This window comes from Labrus mixtus, chromosome 5 (genome assembly GCF_963584025.1).
Source record: "Labrus mixtus chromosome 5, fLabMix1.1, whole genome shotgun sequence".
Lineage (NCBI taxonomy): Eukaryota > Metazoa > Chordata > Actinopteri > Labriformes > Labridae > Labrus > Labrus mixtus.
The window spans coordinates 27,579,509-27,595,449 of NC_083616.1; the positions used below are offsets into that span (position 1 = coordinate 27,579,509).

Genomic DNA, 15,941 nt, shown 5'->3' on the forward strand with positions numbered 1-15,941 from the left:
GAGAGTGCGGGTAGGTGTGCAGGAGTTCATAGAGGTAAAGCAGAGCGAGGTTGTGGATGGCCTTGAAGGTGAGGAACAGATGGTGATGGTGATGTTTAACCGGGAGCCAATGAAGCTGTTGTAGAACAGGGGTGATGTGATTAACAGAGGGCGTTCTGGTGATGATGCGAGCGGCAGAGTTCTGGACCAGTTGAAGTTTGTGGATGGACTTGAGAGGGAGACCAAAGAGAAGGGAGTTGCAGTAGTCAATGCGGGATGTTACCAGGGTGTTGACGAGGATGGTGGTACTGTTTGGGAGTGAGGGACGGGCGGAGGCGATTAATGTTACGAAGATGGAAATAAGCAGACCGGGTGACATTATTGATGTGAGCTTGGAATGATAGTGTTCTGTCTAGGATGACACCCAGACTCTTAACCTGAGGGGAGGGAGAAACTGAGGAGTGGTCAATAGCCAGAGAAAAACTGTCGAGTTTAGAGATTGTTGATTTGGTGCCGATGATGCCTGAGGTTTCTGCACTGTAACTGCATTGAGAGATGACAATAGACTTACCTGACAGTCTACCTACGTAGGAGAAGAAAAACATGGATGTACTTACCCATTAGGAGAATGGGATGTACTTACCCATTAGTAGCCCAGAGTCTAACCCTGTAAGAGATCAAGAGATGGTCTTCAAATCTTGGGCATTCCAAGTCTCCTAGAGTAATAGCATGATTTACCTGCATGTGGTTTGTCTATGACGATGAGGTGATGTTGCTTCCACTGTGGTCAAATATAGTAAATATGTAGACCTTGTCAGAAAGTTACGTAGCCAGGTTTAACCTACGATCAAAACTGAAGAATGAGTGATAAGAGGAATGGGAAAAAGTAAGTATGAGTGTGAAAGTATGAATTACATTAACACTGAGTTGAGAAGAAATATTCAACTGTAGCTCCTTTAACAGAAATGAAAAAAATATCTGGAGAAAAAAGCCAGTTTAAATAGACAGTGCGCCCTCTTGTGGCAGCACAGGCACTTTATCCTCTATGCACACTAAAATTTGCCATGGAGTCCCACAAGGTTCAGTGCTTGGACCAATTCTATTTACATTATATATGCTTCCTCTGGGAAATATTATGAGGAAACACTCCATACAGTTTCATTGTTATGCAGATGATACTCAGCTTTATGTATCAATGAAGCCCGATGGTACCAGTCAGTTATGTAAGCTAGAAACGTGCCTTAAGGACGTTAGGACCTGGATGACCAGAAATGTTTTGCTACTTAACTCAGACAAGACTGAAGTTATTGTGCTAGGCCCTAAGAACCTCAGAGAGACTTTTTCTAGTGATGTGACTGTCCTCAATGACATCAGCCTGGCATCTAGCACCACTGTTAGGAATCTAGGAGTTCTTTTTGATCAAGATATGTCTTTTAGCTCTACAGCCTACTTTCACCTTCGTAATATATCCAAGATCGGGAATATCCTGTCGCAAAGTGATGCAGAAAAACTAGTTCATGCATTTGTTACCTCCAGACTGGATTATTGTAACTCTCTTTTGTCAGGGTGCTCTGGCAAATCTCTAAAGACTCTTCAACTGGTCCAGAATGCTGCAGCTTGTGTACTGACCAGAACCAGGAAATGGGACCACATCACTCCTGTCCTGGCTTCTCTGCACTGGCTCCCTATACAGTCTAGAATAGAATTCAAGATCCTTCTTCTCACCTACAAAGCTCTAAATGGCCAGGCACCATCTTACCTGAAGGAGCTACTAGTGCCGTACTGTCCCTCGAGAGCATTGCGGTCCCGGAGTGCAGGCCTGCTGGTGGTACCTACAGTCTCCAAGTGTACTATGGGGGGTAAAGCCTTCAGTTATCGGGCTCCTCTCCTCTGGAACCGCCTTCCAGCCGGGGTCCGGGAGGCAGACACAGTCTGTATTTTTAAGAATAGACTTAAAACTTTCCTTTTTGATAAATCTTATAGTTAGGGCTGGTGCTGGTGTAGACCAGCTCTTAGTTATGCTGCTATAGGCTTAGACTACCGGGGGAACTGGCACCCTGAGCTCCTCTCTCTCTCTCTCTCTCTCTCTCTCTCGCTCTGTGCATATTACATCATATTACTGCATGTATCTATCTATAAATCTCAGTCACTAACCACCTACTTTCCTGGGAGCTCTTGAGCTCTCCTAGGCTCCTCAAGATCATCGGTTGACGGCTTGCCAGAACAACCCCCACCCCACCCCTACCCCCTCCCCACCGGATCGTGGGTTGGCGGCCTGCCAGAACAACCCCCCCACACCCTCCCCTCCTCACCGGATTGCTGATGGACGGTCTACCTCCCCCCACCCCCTTGCTCTCTATCCCTCTTCCTGCATCTTATCCCATCTCTCCCCCTATCCCTTTCCAAGCCCGGCGCAGTCTAGGCCTGTGAAGACTGTTTCGTCATGAGCCGGGGATCCGGCCAAAGATTTCTGCCTTTTAATAAGGCAGTTTTTTCTTACCACTGTAACTTTTGCTGCTTTGCTAAAGTGCTCATGATGGATAGGCCGGATCTTTGTAACATAGCAATAAGTAAGGTCTTTTACCTGCTTTTTGTAACATAACAATGAGTAAGGTCTTTTTACCTGCTCTTTTGTAATGTTAACAGACAAAGAGTAAGGTATTTTACCTGCTTCTTGTAAAGTGTCTCGAGATAACACTTGTTATGAGTTGACGCTATACAAATAAAAATTGATTGATTGATTGATTTATGTAATCATACAACTTCAAAATTTGGTGAAGCAACAGGTCAATCACTTACTGAAGTCTGTTGTTTTTTAAATACACAATATGAATCAAATGTTGTCTGTGAAGTCATAATTTAACATATTTAACTCATCTGATGAATAGTTTACATGATTTAGTTTTTCATTATAAACGGTGGTATTATAAAGGAGAGATAACCTGGTGTCTGAGATGCAAAAAAAAAGATGGCAGACAGCAAAGGGGTTAGGGTTTATAACAAAACTATGCAGAGAAAAACAGATTTAAGAAAGCATTGATATTATCTACAGACTCAATATGTCAGCTAACATTGAGCAAAGCGTATGGTACTCTGATATATAATGCTTTTAGTACCAAATAATAAAAAAGGACATACAAAAGATAATTGTTAGACATTAAATGTTTGTTATCAAATTCCTGATATATCACAATAATGTTTGATATCAGATAAGGTTTAGTAGAGAACACATTTGCCTAGTTTCTCTAGTCCTGAAGGTTAAACTGAAGTTCATTAAATAAAGTTATACAAGTTTGAAGATATAAAACCACCTCAAGATAAAAAGAGAGCTTCTATACCAACCACCAGGAAAGTAGTACTAAATAAATTAATAAATAAAACAACTTACCAAACAGCACACATGTTTTTCATCTTTCTTCCTCGGGCCGTCTCTTTCTGCAAAAGTTATTCCTCCATGCAGTCTGGTTCATAAAGGTTTCCTTTAGTCTTTAACGTTATCAACACTTTGATGATCCTTCATGATTTGAGTTTCCTTCATTAATTGTCTTTTCTTAAAGCTGCCTAAGATGTCAGGTCGTTTACCTTAAAGTCTCTGTAGATTTGTTTCATGGTCTTCTTCCAGGACCCCTACCTGTTATATGAATCACTCATGAAACTGCTTTCCCCTTACAGTAGAGAACAGGTTTAGTGGTTATGGGGGTTGCCTCCATTTACCGCAAATAGCTTGTTTACACAGCGGTAATTAATTTTTGCGGTTATAGCGACAGCCCTCGTTTCAACATATTTTTAATAGTAATTTTTACAAATTTTTAACTTTACGTCTTTAAAGGTTATTGTAAAATTGAAGGCTTTCTGATATTATTGATTCAACAATTCCTGAATACATTTGTATAATACACGTCTAAAAAAAAAGGTCCAGATATTTGAGATTAAAAAAACGCTAAAGTAGTGATAAAAAGCAAATTGTCAACCTACCTCCAGCTGTTTATAGCCGGTCAGCGGCGCCATCTTGTGGAGCCCCTGCAGAGTTGACTCAGTCAACCCAGAATTTGAATCCAGTCTGAGTCTGTCTAACTGGTGTCTTCAACCTGCAATATGCTCTGTCGATCTATCACAAATTAAAATACACAAATAAGTAAAATTGTGGCTTTTACGTTATTAGTATGTTGTGTAAGCTTTACAATATTCACATTTACTTTTGTAAAAGATTCAGTGATCATATCGATCGTGTTAAATATGATTTAGAGTGATCTGAGCAGTATCTCACATTATTTTTGACTCATCGTACCTAGTTTGATTTTCTTCCATGACCCACGTCGCTTCAGAACAAATCTCCGAGGAGTATCGTCAAGTTAACTTGTAAACAGAAGTTGACTAAATATTTCTTCTGTAGTTTTTCTTTAGTTTGTGCCGCTGAAATTACGTTTAAATTCCCTCTTCTGTTGTAATCAAGAAAGTTGAGAGGAGTCGGTTGGCTGTGTGTCGGCCCGGTCCATGGAGTTGGTCGCATAGCATGGTCTGCTTGTTGTTATATAATATACATTTTTTACATTATAATAATCGCATATAGATGAGAGCAGTCTATATATTCTACTTATTCTGCGAGGCAGGTGGACGTAATGCTATTAAAACAGTTAGAGAGGAGTTGAATAATTATACAATTTTAATGGATAATAAAGAACAAGAAGAGTGCTAAGGTGGAATGAGAAACTCAGAGAGACTGGTGACACAACATCTCCTAAGACAGACAGACAGACACACAGACAGATAGACAGATAGATAGATAGATAGATAGATAGATAAATTTACTTTATTGATCCCAAACTGGGAAATTGTGGTGTTACAGCAGCAGGTTAACAGAGCAAAACATTTTGTTATTATAATAAAATATAATGTTATTAAAATGCTAGTGCAGGAAATGTCCTGCAAGCTGTGATGACAGTTACAGTCCACCTGCAATAACATGAAGAGAATAGAGTTTATTACTCGGATAGATGCTGAAGCTGGACTGTACAGGTAGGCCTACAGTAATAACTAAGAGGCAGAAGGCTCAGACTTCGGTCAATGGTAAATGTAAATGGACTTGTTTAGCACTTTTCTAGTCTTCTGACTACTCAAAGCACTTTTACACTCACATTCACACACATGATGTAGAGGTTGCTATGTAGTGAGACCATCAGAATTAACTAATTCCATTCATACGCCACCGAAGAAGCAGCCGAAGAAATTGGAGTTTAAGTGTCTTGCCCAAGGACACATCAGACATGTTGCTGCAGGAGCTGGGGAACAAACCCTCAACCAATTTGAGCATACTATTTATGTTTTCACTCGATTTGTGGTAAAGAGTGTTATATATTCTGGCTTAATTAAACCTGGGCTGTTAGATCCTGTGTTGTTAATGAAGTCGTTAGTTTTAGATTTGTTATCGTGCTGTTCATTTTGAGTTTACCTGTAGTAGGTCTATAAACCATTTTAAGGTACTTAAGTACAGGTGATGACTTTGAGACTGTAGCCTACCTATGACCGTTGTGAAAGAGTATAGTTTGATCTTTTTTTTCCATTCCTGTTGTTAATGTTTTTGGTGTATAAAGTGCCAAGAAACATTACACAAAGTTCATCATTTGTACTTTTATTGAAAATAGGCTTACACACTCACATGATATTTTACAAGTAAGAACAATGATTTGAAACATGTACTGATATATTATTTATAATATTTACAAGAATGTATTGACACAGTTCCCTACACAACATCCCTCACCAGGTTCCTTTGAGGCTTACAGACACATCTTTTCATCATGAAATTGAATTGTTAAATGAACTACAGATTGGTTTAGGGGATGTAGTAGCCACTGATTAGAGGTCTTTACAGGATACAGACTCAAACCCTCATGCACACACATAATGTTCTGAGATGTAATAATTATTTAAAATGTATCAAAGATGCACCTGCCGTATATCACTGCAATAATAAAAAATAGTACGTGAAGTAAACATGGAAATAACATTTATCAATGACACTGTCTGTTATGTTAAAATTAGAGTCCAAGAAGCAGATCAAAGGATGGCACATTCTCTTTTAACAGTTATTTCTGTCTCAGGAGCTGCCATCGAGCCCTCCTTTTCTTTGAGTTGTTTTTCCATTTCTTTGACTTTCTCTTTGTGCTCTCTTTCTTTGTACCTCAAGAGCTCGTCCAACCGTCTATACTCTTTGCTGTGTTCTTGCTGCAGTGCCCTTTTTTGCTCCTCTATCAGACCTGCAAAGTTCTTGATGTATTTCTGCCCAAATTCATTGAATTCTTCGGCTTTCTTTCTTGCCTCCTCTTCATATGTCTTCTTCATATCATCCATAATTTTCTTGTGTTTTTCCTCTAACTCTTTTCTTCCTCTTTTCTCCTGTTCTCGTAAGTTTTCTTCTTCATTTTTCATCTCAATGTCAAATTTTGCTCTCTCCTGCTCATGTTCCAACTGGAGATTTTTGAGCCTTGCTTCATGCTGCTTTTGTCTAAATTCCTCTTCTCTTCTGCGTTCTTCCCAATATTGTTTTTGTTTGTTGTCCCATGCTTCTTGTTCCTTTCTCATCTCTTCTTTGGTAAGCTCTAGCTCTTCTCTTTTTTCTTCATCTGATGCAGAATCATGTTGTATTTTTTCCTGCAAAACATTCAACTTGTTTTGCCACTCCTGTTGTTCAACTTTTTCTTGTATTTTCTTACTTTTGTCTTCTTCTTCCATCTTTTCATTTTCTTGCATCCTCATCTGAAGCTCAATGTTCATTATCTCCTCCATCTTTTGAAGTTTTGTTGCTTTCAATTCGCCCTTGTTTTCAGTTTCTGCTCTCTGTTGTTGATTTCTTTCTTCCATCGCTCCAATTTCTTCTTCATGTTGTTTTTGAAGTTCCCCCCACTTTTTCTGCATCTCTTGCTCCTTTTCTTTCAGGATCTTCTGCACCTCTTTTTTGATTGCTTTCTCAGCCTCTTGCAGTATCTCATTGGTGTAACAACCACCTCCATTTTTTCCCACCATGGTCTCAATCTTTGCCATCAGTTCACTGACTTGTTTGCGGTTTGGTTTATCATAGTTGTTAAACACATGGTATCTTCCACCACATTCAGCGAAGAGATTCTTAAAGGAATCATCGCATTTCTCAATGTAATCTTCAATGGACTTCTCCTCATGCTCAAGTGTATCACCTCTTGTGAAAAGAATGATAGTGAACTTTTCAGCATTCACCCCAAAGCCTTCCTTGATGATTTTTAATGCCTCCCTCTCCTCTTCTGTGAGTCTGCCAATTTGTAACACCAACAGGAAGACATGTGGTCCTGGAGCCAGCAGAGTAAAGCATTTCATGATCTCTTTATGAACCTCTTCGTTGGACATAGTTGTGTCAAACAGGCCTGGGGTGTCGACCACAACCACCGGACGACCGTCCACTTCACCTCGTGCTTTCTGACATTCAGTCGTGACTGATATTAGACTTGCCTCAGCTTTGAACTCTTTTCGTCCCAGAATGGTGTTTCCTGAAAAGCTCTTACCGCTTCCAGTCTTCCCTATCAGCACAATCCTGAAACACTCCGGGCTCAGACTTTCATCATCAACTGTGAAATAAGAAAGCCCAAGGTTAAATTGAATGGTTACAGTTGCGACAATATGGTGTTTAACATACAGAAATGTACTATAGTGTTTACCGACTGCATTTATGTTTACATTTCACAAATACATTGGCAAAGGTTGCCACCAAAACATTGCCCGTGTATTTGAACACTTGACAGAATGTGAAGGAATTTGCCTGCCATGTTAAATTACCCAATATTGGGTTTCTTGCAATTAAAACAGGTATCGGTATCGTTTGATTTTAACTGGTACCGATCAGTGTTTAATCTGAAGCCTGACCATAGGCAACTGGACTCTTAAAACCAAGTCCAGTTGTCCTTGAATCAAGCTTTGAATTTACCTTGACCTGGATGACTCAGTATGGAAGCGATTAGTGATCAGAATTCGAATGATAAAGCCAATTTGAAAATTCAAATGCATTAACAGAAATTCTTTTTAATTTTCAGAATATGGGTGTATTATTTGACTCAAAAATAAAATTATGATTAATTTATCTAATTTGAATTTTAGTTTTCAACTTTAAAAATGCACATTCTTTGACTAAATTAAAATGAGGAAGAAAATGGCATTTGCTTTATCATTTTCAAAAAATGCCCCACTAAATCTGTATCATAATTCAAATGAAAAAGCTAATTTTAAAATGAAAATACAGTAACAGAAACACATTTTAATTTTCAGATTATAGGTGCATTATTTGACCTATATTTAAAATGAATATTCAGTCATCCAGTTTGCATTATACTTTTGCTCTCTATGTATGCATATTGTATGACATCATTCAAATGAAAACTAAAAGGTCTTTGGCTTTTCGTTTTCAAACTTGCCGTGCTAAAAAGTGATCATAATTCAAACTCGAAAACGAATTGGCAAAGTGGACGACGCAGGAAAGTGACGTCAGAATCCAGCTCCCAGGCAGGCGAACGTAATATTTACAGTCTATGAGGCGAGCGGGCAGAACGCGCACTACGATGGGTGGCGGGGTGAGTCTTTAAAATTAAAACATGTTTCTGTTACTGTATTTTCATTTTAAAATTACCTTTTTCATTTGAATTATGATACAGATTTAGCAGGGCATTTTTTGAAAATGATAAAGCAAATGTCATTTTCTTCCTCATTTTAATTTAGTCAAAGAATGTGCATTTTTAAAGTTGAAAACTAAAATTCAAATTAGATAAATTAATCATAATTTTATTTTTGAGTCAAATAACACACCCATATTCTGAAAGTTAAAAATAATTTCTGTTAATGCATTTGAATTTTCAAATTAGCTTTATCATTTGAATTCTGATCACTAATCGCTTCCATAACTCAGAACCTACACAGAGAAAAGTATTTAGTATTCTGGTATTGTGACAACCCTACTTACAGCTGATTGTGGTCTTTGTTTCCGGGTCCTCAGGTTCATCGCATAGTTTAGTGATGCTTTCGTCTCCTTGCAGGATTTCCTCCCTTTTGGCAAATGTTTCCGTTGTATAGCAGTGTGGTCTTCCCTTCAATAGCCTCAACCTGTCCACAGTATCCAGCAGCTCTGGGATCTGCTGCTCGTCCTTGATGTTGAGAACAAAAGAGCTTCCTTCACAGCTCTGAAGAAGCTCCTGGATGGCCTTGTGTTCTTTTAGAAAGTTAACAACAGCTGGAGCTGAAGGATCTGACTCTGAAGTGAACACAACCACAGTGAATTCATTGCCTTTTGAGCCAAATGCGGTCTGGAGGGTTTTGAACTCTTCTTTGTCTTCATCATTGAGTGGACCCACAGGTAGGACCAGGATGAAGGCATGGACACCCTCAGGACCACAGAGGGAGATGCACCTGAGTGATTCCTTCATCACCTCCTCCTGAGGTTTTCCATACAGGGCAGGAAGCTCCACCAGGGAAACCCATCGTCCACAAACTTCTCCCTGATGTTTAACACACTCTGATGAGTTGGAGGCTGAATACAAAGCTCTCTGACCTAGAATGGCCTTGGCTGTTGATATCTTTTCTTCTTCTCTCCCGCCACACAGAACCAGGTTGAAAGCTGGTGTCTTGTGTTCAGACACAGCTCTTATGGACTCCTCAGTCAGTGTCAGGAAGGCTCGTTTACTGCGGTGGACAATGGTTGTAACCCTCTTCATTAACAATCGTTGGTTTTTTTCCAACATGCTGTATTGTCTTCCTCCACATTTCTCAAGCAGTTGATTAAAAGTTGAAGTTTTGATCCCTTCATCAGTTGTGATGACCATTGAATGCTCAAAAGCTTCTTCACCAAACAAACGCAGAATTTTCATAAATGTTTGTAGCTTTTTCTCTGTGAATGTCAGAGCTTTCACTATCAGGAGCAGGACATTCGGTCCAGGATCACAAAGAGCCACACAGTCCTTCATTTCATCTGTTAGTGTTTCCATGGATAAGCCAAACATGTTTGGGGTCTTAACTACTGCTACAGATTGTCCTTTCCAGTCCCCATAGATGACGCCGGATTGACTGACTGGAGAATGCTTCTGGAAATGACCCCCTTGGTTACTGGTGATGAAGTCCCCAAGCTTTGTCTTTATGTTCCTATGTTTCCCCAACAGGAGAATCCTGATTTCAGATACTGGACAAAAAGAGAGGGAAGGTAACGTCCAAAAATCATCAGTCATGAACAGAACCATAATCGGTTCTAAGCTGTACTCATCTCTAAGTTTATTTTTCTAACAAAGATTTTACATTATCAGCTAATAGATATAATAGATAAAAAAGAATGAAACAAGATGGTTACTTACTGTCAGGTCGCACGATCTCATTGCTGCTGCTGCGATCCCTTGGTTGCAACTCATCTGACATTAGAAACCAGAAATGTAAAGATTTAATATTAATGAATCACATGTACGTAATAATTATTCTGCTAATCATAGTAACAGCTAGAGTTTAACATGGTAAAAAAAAAAAAGTGTTCCATGTGTGCAAGTGCAACGGATCGTAAAAATTCAGATTCAGATTCAGACGACTTTTTTAATCCCAGAAGGGCGCTTCAGTTTCACAGCCTACCGAGTCATTGAAAGAAGCCAAGACAATATAAAAAAACAAACCCAGCAGCATTCAGACAGTTTCATTCACATGCCAGTAACAACAACTCAACAGACGCACAGGTTGCCAAATGAAAAGCCAGAGTGAGCAAATCTAGAAATTCATAAATACAATGCCAGAAATATATCTGATATATAGATACATACATGAATGGACCTTACAGGTCACCTAAGTGTGTAGTAGCAGTCCATACAGTAAATTAATTACAAATGTTCAGCATTCGACCGCCGTGGACAAAAATGAAACAAGATGATTACTCACTGTCAGGTGGCAGCATATGATTGCTGCTCCTGCGCTTCATTGGTTGCAAATCATCTGACATTGGAATCATGGTAAAAAAAAGAAAATAATTTAATGTGTGTAAGTGCAACGAATCATGAAAATGCAATTTCACAGAATAACATGATGACAATCGTTTCTCTACACTTGGGCATCGTTGTCCCCTTACATATGACATTTCTAGAATCTCCTACAACCAAATTCATGTTGACCATTGACGTTTAGTTTAGTTTAGTTTAGTTACAATCAACATAACACAAATAAACAGGACAACATTCAATTTAGCAACTTTCATCATAACACATAACGTTACAACGATAACAAAAACAGACTTGACAGAACACAACACAATAACACAATTAGGACGATAAAAGAGTTTTAGTATCTGTAAGAGCTATATGCTGGTTCTCCTTGGATGGCCAAATTAGCGCCGTCCAGAGGGCGTTTAAGAAAAGACAGATGAAAGAGTGTGTCCAGGTTGATTCATCATTCAGAAATACAGCCCATACATACAGTATGTAATTAAATTTTGATATTAAACTCAATTTAACTCACCGGATATTTCAGCCATAGTGTCACTCTGCTGGGAATAAACAACAGAGTGAATCAACAGGAGGTGCTGCGGCCTGTTAATACAACAGAACATAAAAAATTATTTATTTTATTTATCAGGGACAGTGTGCACATTGATCATTTATACAAAGAAAAATTAAAAAGGTGGTTAGACCAGATTAAGCGAGTCTGTAGTCGATCTGTAGTCCCACATAAAAGTGGCACAAGACTCCTGTTATGGCTTCAAACAGAAACGTCCAGGAAAGCCACTGCTGAGCGGGTTTAACACGCTATCAAAAAACAAAAAGCAGCAAAATAAAAACAAATAAGGTCGCTATCATATTAAGGCTATTTTTAAGCTGCTGTTTGTGGTCTAAAAATTGTCCCGCTTCCCACTCTAACCATGTCTCCCCCAGGTGTTATCAATCAACTTAAATTACCCAGCCGATACACTACGGTCAAGCCAGCCGCTCCTCGCTTTTACATGGTGAAGTGAGCCGCCCCTAAATTTGAAGTGCCCACGTATTCTGATCTTTATGGTAAATGCTCCGGACTCCAGAGCGAGCAGAGAGAGAGAGCGATGAAGTGAAGTGCTAAATGCCTAGGTCTTACCATAAAACTGACTATGAGATATACGTGTATGAAACGGGAGCAAACAAAATACTGTTCAGGGAATAGCTTCGGAGGTCGGTGAAATTAGTTTGAGAATAATACTGCGAGTCTGCGATAACTTCCGTTTTTCAAAATAAGGTGTTTTCCTGGGAAAAAAATATAAAAATATATGTTCTTCCATAATTAGACAATGATTCTGATATGGGTGGACTTAGTACTTCCTATAATACATGCACCTGTACTATGAAGTACATTTACTGTGTACTTTTTGTGAAATCCATTGTCAAAGTCCATTATAAAGCACTATAATGAGTCTTTTTTATGACTTTGATGTCTTGTAAAAAATAATTTTTCCATAAGTAGAAAATGATTCTGATATGGTTGGACTTAGTACTTCCTATAATACATGCACCTGTACTATGAAGTACTTTTACTGTGTACTTTTTGTGAAATCCATTGATTTTGTGGATATCAGATACCATATCAGAATCATTTTCTAATTATGGAAGAATTCTTTTTTACAAGACATCAAAGTCATAAAAAATACTCATTATAGTGATTTATAAAGGACTTTGTTAATGGATTTCTCAAAATCAGAATATCAGACTCTTTTTCTACTTATGGAAGATTTGTTTTTTGTCTGGAAAAGGAGATTAATAACGGGTCAAAATCGCTCTGTTACTCCTGCTCGCTCTGCAGTCCGGAGCATTTACCATAAAGATCAGAATACGTGGGCACTTAAAATTTAGGGGCGGCTCACTTCACCATGTAAACTCGAGGAGCGGCTGGCTTGACCGCAGTGCCGATACGCAGCGGCTCTGCTCCAAAAAAGGAACAATAAGGCACAAATACCCCAAATCCATTAAAATTCATTAATGTTTGGCTCTTTTCTATTTCTTAATAATACATAATTCATATTCCCATCTGGCCCCAACAACTCAACAGACCGGCCCGGTTCTAGAACAAAATGACTAAGGCCGCGTCTGAGGTTAAGGGGTCCAGCAGCTACAGTAAGCGGCAACAGCAATGAAAAAGACCGCAGGCGTTATCGGTCCTGCATGTGTCCCCGGTGAATAGACAGGTCACCTCACCTGCACCTATTATCATGACCATCAGATCATGGATGTATTAAACACGATGTGAGTCGCTGTTGTGATTTGAAAGCCTTTTTTTGTTGTTGTCCATTCAATTGAGGGTGCAGATATTTAAAATGAGGGTGCTGTAGGAGCCATGTTTATGAAGTGCAAACACAAATTGTTCCAGCAGGGGTCGCCTTTAGGTTAAGGTGAAACTCTATATAGGTAGGAACTATCACTGGGGTGTCAGGTGTTGCTAGACGGGGAGCAATTACACTTTTTTGACCGCTGTACGCCACGCTATGAGGTAACAGGAGTGATTGTAAATGGACATGTCTGGATTATTGTTTGAACAGTTCACATGCGACAGTAATCAAGACAATGATGGAATGAGAAATAAATATTCCTAAACGAAGAAGATATTGGACTGTCTTATTTCGAATTCTTACGCTCAGGAGCGAAGCAATTAAAAGGCTAGATTAGCCCGTCTATGTAGCCCCTCAGTGGCTTTAAGTTTTAGGCTTAGCCGCTATAGGTGCAATGCATGCTTTTGCACCCTTGTAGAACCGGGCCTGCCAACAGAGGACAATAAAGAAAAACACCTGACAACCCAATGTGCTTAAACTAGATAATAAAATGCGATGAACACTGTGGAACAGTAAGTATATCGTACTCGGTACAAAGTATTCAAACAAAATCATATCAAGTATACAATAAATCTGTTTTTACACAATAAATACCAGGAGGAGAATACACACTGCATGTTATATTGGACAATATAATAAACCATACATTATAGAGATACTAATGCAGGTTTCTTACTCAATAAAAACATTAAGTACACACTGCACAGTATATAGGCTGCAATATGAGAGACACAGTTATTGCTGTTACTCTGTTAATTCTTCTGAATGTAATTCAAAAAATGAATTACCAAGAAGAAAGAAAATTACTTATAACATAAGAAACATTAGTTATTAGATAAGGGGTGAAAGTGGTAAATTACATAAACATAATGTCTTATTTATTAATACAATGTCATACAAATCTTCAAATGTTTCTCTAACTCTAATATGTGTCTCTAGTCTGTCTACAAACCCCCCAATAATGAGAAAAGTCCATCCTCTCCATCTTCTTCCTGCTCCACTTTACAGAAAATGTGTGCTCAAACATGCAGTTGGGAGATTTTCGCTTCATGACATCACAAAGGGCAGTAGCCCCTCCCCCAGGTGGGTGACACTCCCACAGCTAGGTGTTTGTTCTGCCCTCTGAGTCTGCCTTCTCACCGTAAACAATAGGACATGGAGCGAGAAAGCCCGAGACACCCAAGCCCTTCCAGAGAGGGGGCGTGGTCAGACACAGCTCATTTACATATTTAAAGGTACAGACACAGAAACAGCCTGTTCTGAGCAGGGCTGAAATAGAGGGGTTTATAGGCATGATCAAATACAGGATCAGAGTGGATTTAGAACTAGACACTTCACACACATGTTTTGAGGAGCTCTGAGACTTATTTAAACTGGTTGATGAGGAGGAGGCTATGTCACCTTTAAGACTTTAAATTTGTCAAATAAAACTAGTATATTGACATATTTTTCTCCCTGACAAAAGCATTTGTTGCATTTCTTTTAAAATGCCAAAAGTTCTTCATCACAACAAGGAAAAAACATTTTTTGTCAGGGCGATGTTTTTACCTATAATCATATAATTAGGCATGAACTTTTCCATCTCTGTCCTACCAAACACTGAGCCTCTCAATACAGAAACAAACTGACTCTTCTATACGAGCTATAAATGATCAGTAGTTTAAAATATTAGTTTGTACTTCTAAGGTTAAAGTACCGCTCAGAATCCACAGCAGGTGTCAGAGTATCGGTCTTAACAAAGGTTGAACATTATATTGCACACTGTTTTCTTATATTGCATTATATTGTTCAGCTCTCAGATCAATAAACTCTTTATAGCTAATTTCTTGAATAACATGCACTTGGTACAAAGCTGTATATCTTTAAAACTATATCTTTTACTTATCACTTAATCTCTAATTTACGTTCCTTATTTGATTCATATTCTATGTTTATGTTCTATGTTGTGTGTAAGAGCAACTCTAACAACCAACCTGGAGATTTAAAAAGTATTTTTGATTCATTTCAATTTGTTTGAATTTATCGTGATTCTACTCACCAGGAAAGTGCTGCGCCATTTTACCTCCAAGAAAAGAAGCTCAAAGTTCACAGAGATGCTGAATCAGCTGAAGATGAAGAGAGGAGGGTGAAGGTGTGTCCGCTTATAAACAAGAAATCTGATTGTGCAAACTTTGATCCCAAGTGACTGAGACGCGCCCTCCCTGCTCAGTTACTCTGCTCTGAACACAGCTCTCTCCAATGTTTTGAATTTTAGACTGCAGTACCAATTTTGAAACACTAGGTGTCAGAGTTACATGCTCCTTAACACCGTCAAGAATGAATCAATTACACACTGACTTATCAAAGATATCTGTGTTACAATAGAGAGGGTTAAAGCAAAAAATGTAAGAAAACATTTCCTCTGTACCGTGATAAAGTACTTTTACTTTCTTACTTCACGGCTCAGGTCGCAGCTGACCAAGTCCAAGTCACAAGAATGAAGTCTGAACTCTCAAGTCCTAACTTGACACACATCATTAAAGCGAATTCATCACACTTAAAAACACTCTCATTAAAAGTTAAACACTGTGTCAGTTATGTAAGTCATAATGTTGCTGCCTCCTGTTGCAGTGCACTCTGGTATTTATGAGCCTCGGGG

The 15,941-nt window shown here is 38.8% G+C and overlaps 1 protein-coding gene across 1 annotated transcript; it reads right to left on the minus strand.

The window, feature by feature from the left end:
• Positions 1–5,592: 5,592 nt before the first annotated feature.
• On the minus strand, positions 5,593–15,431 carry LOC132974832 (GTPase IMAP family member 8-like). The gene is made up of 5 exons (XM_061039114.1): positions 15,342–15,431; positions 11,473–11,543; positions 10,335–10,953; positions 8,957–10,165; positions 5,593–7,574 (listed from the first exon to the last, which is right to left on the minus strand). Exons 3-5 carry the CDS (start codon positions 10,393–10,395, stop codon positions 6,037–6,039), a joined length of 2,808 nt encoding a protein of 935 aa, XP_060895097.1. The 5' UTR covers positions 10,396–10,953; positions 11,473–11,543; positions 15,342–15,431; the 3' UTR covers positions 5,593–6,036.
• Positions 15,432–15,941: the final 510 nt, after the last annotated feature.

What these genes read in the sequence shown, in the direction of transcription:
- LOC132974832 (XM_061039114.1), bottom strand. Translation starts at nt 10,395, where the DNA reads ATGTCAGATGAGTTGCAACCAAGGGATCGCAGCAGCAGCAATGAGATC. An exon ending in TGAGATCGTGCGACCTGACA is followed by an intron (nt 10,166 to 10,334) that starts GTAAGTAACCAT and finishes CTTTTTGTCCAG; the next exon opens with TATCTGAAATCAGGATTCTC. An exon ending in AACAAAGACCACAATCAGCT is followed by an intron (nt 7,575 to 8,956) that starts GTAAGTAGGGTT and finishes CTTATTTCACAG; the next exon opens with TTGATGATGAAAGTCTGAGC.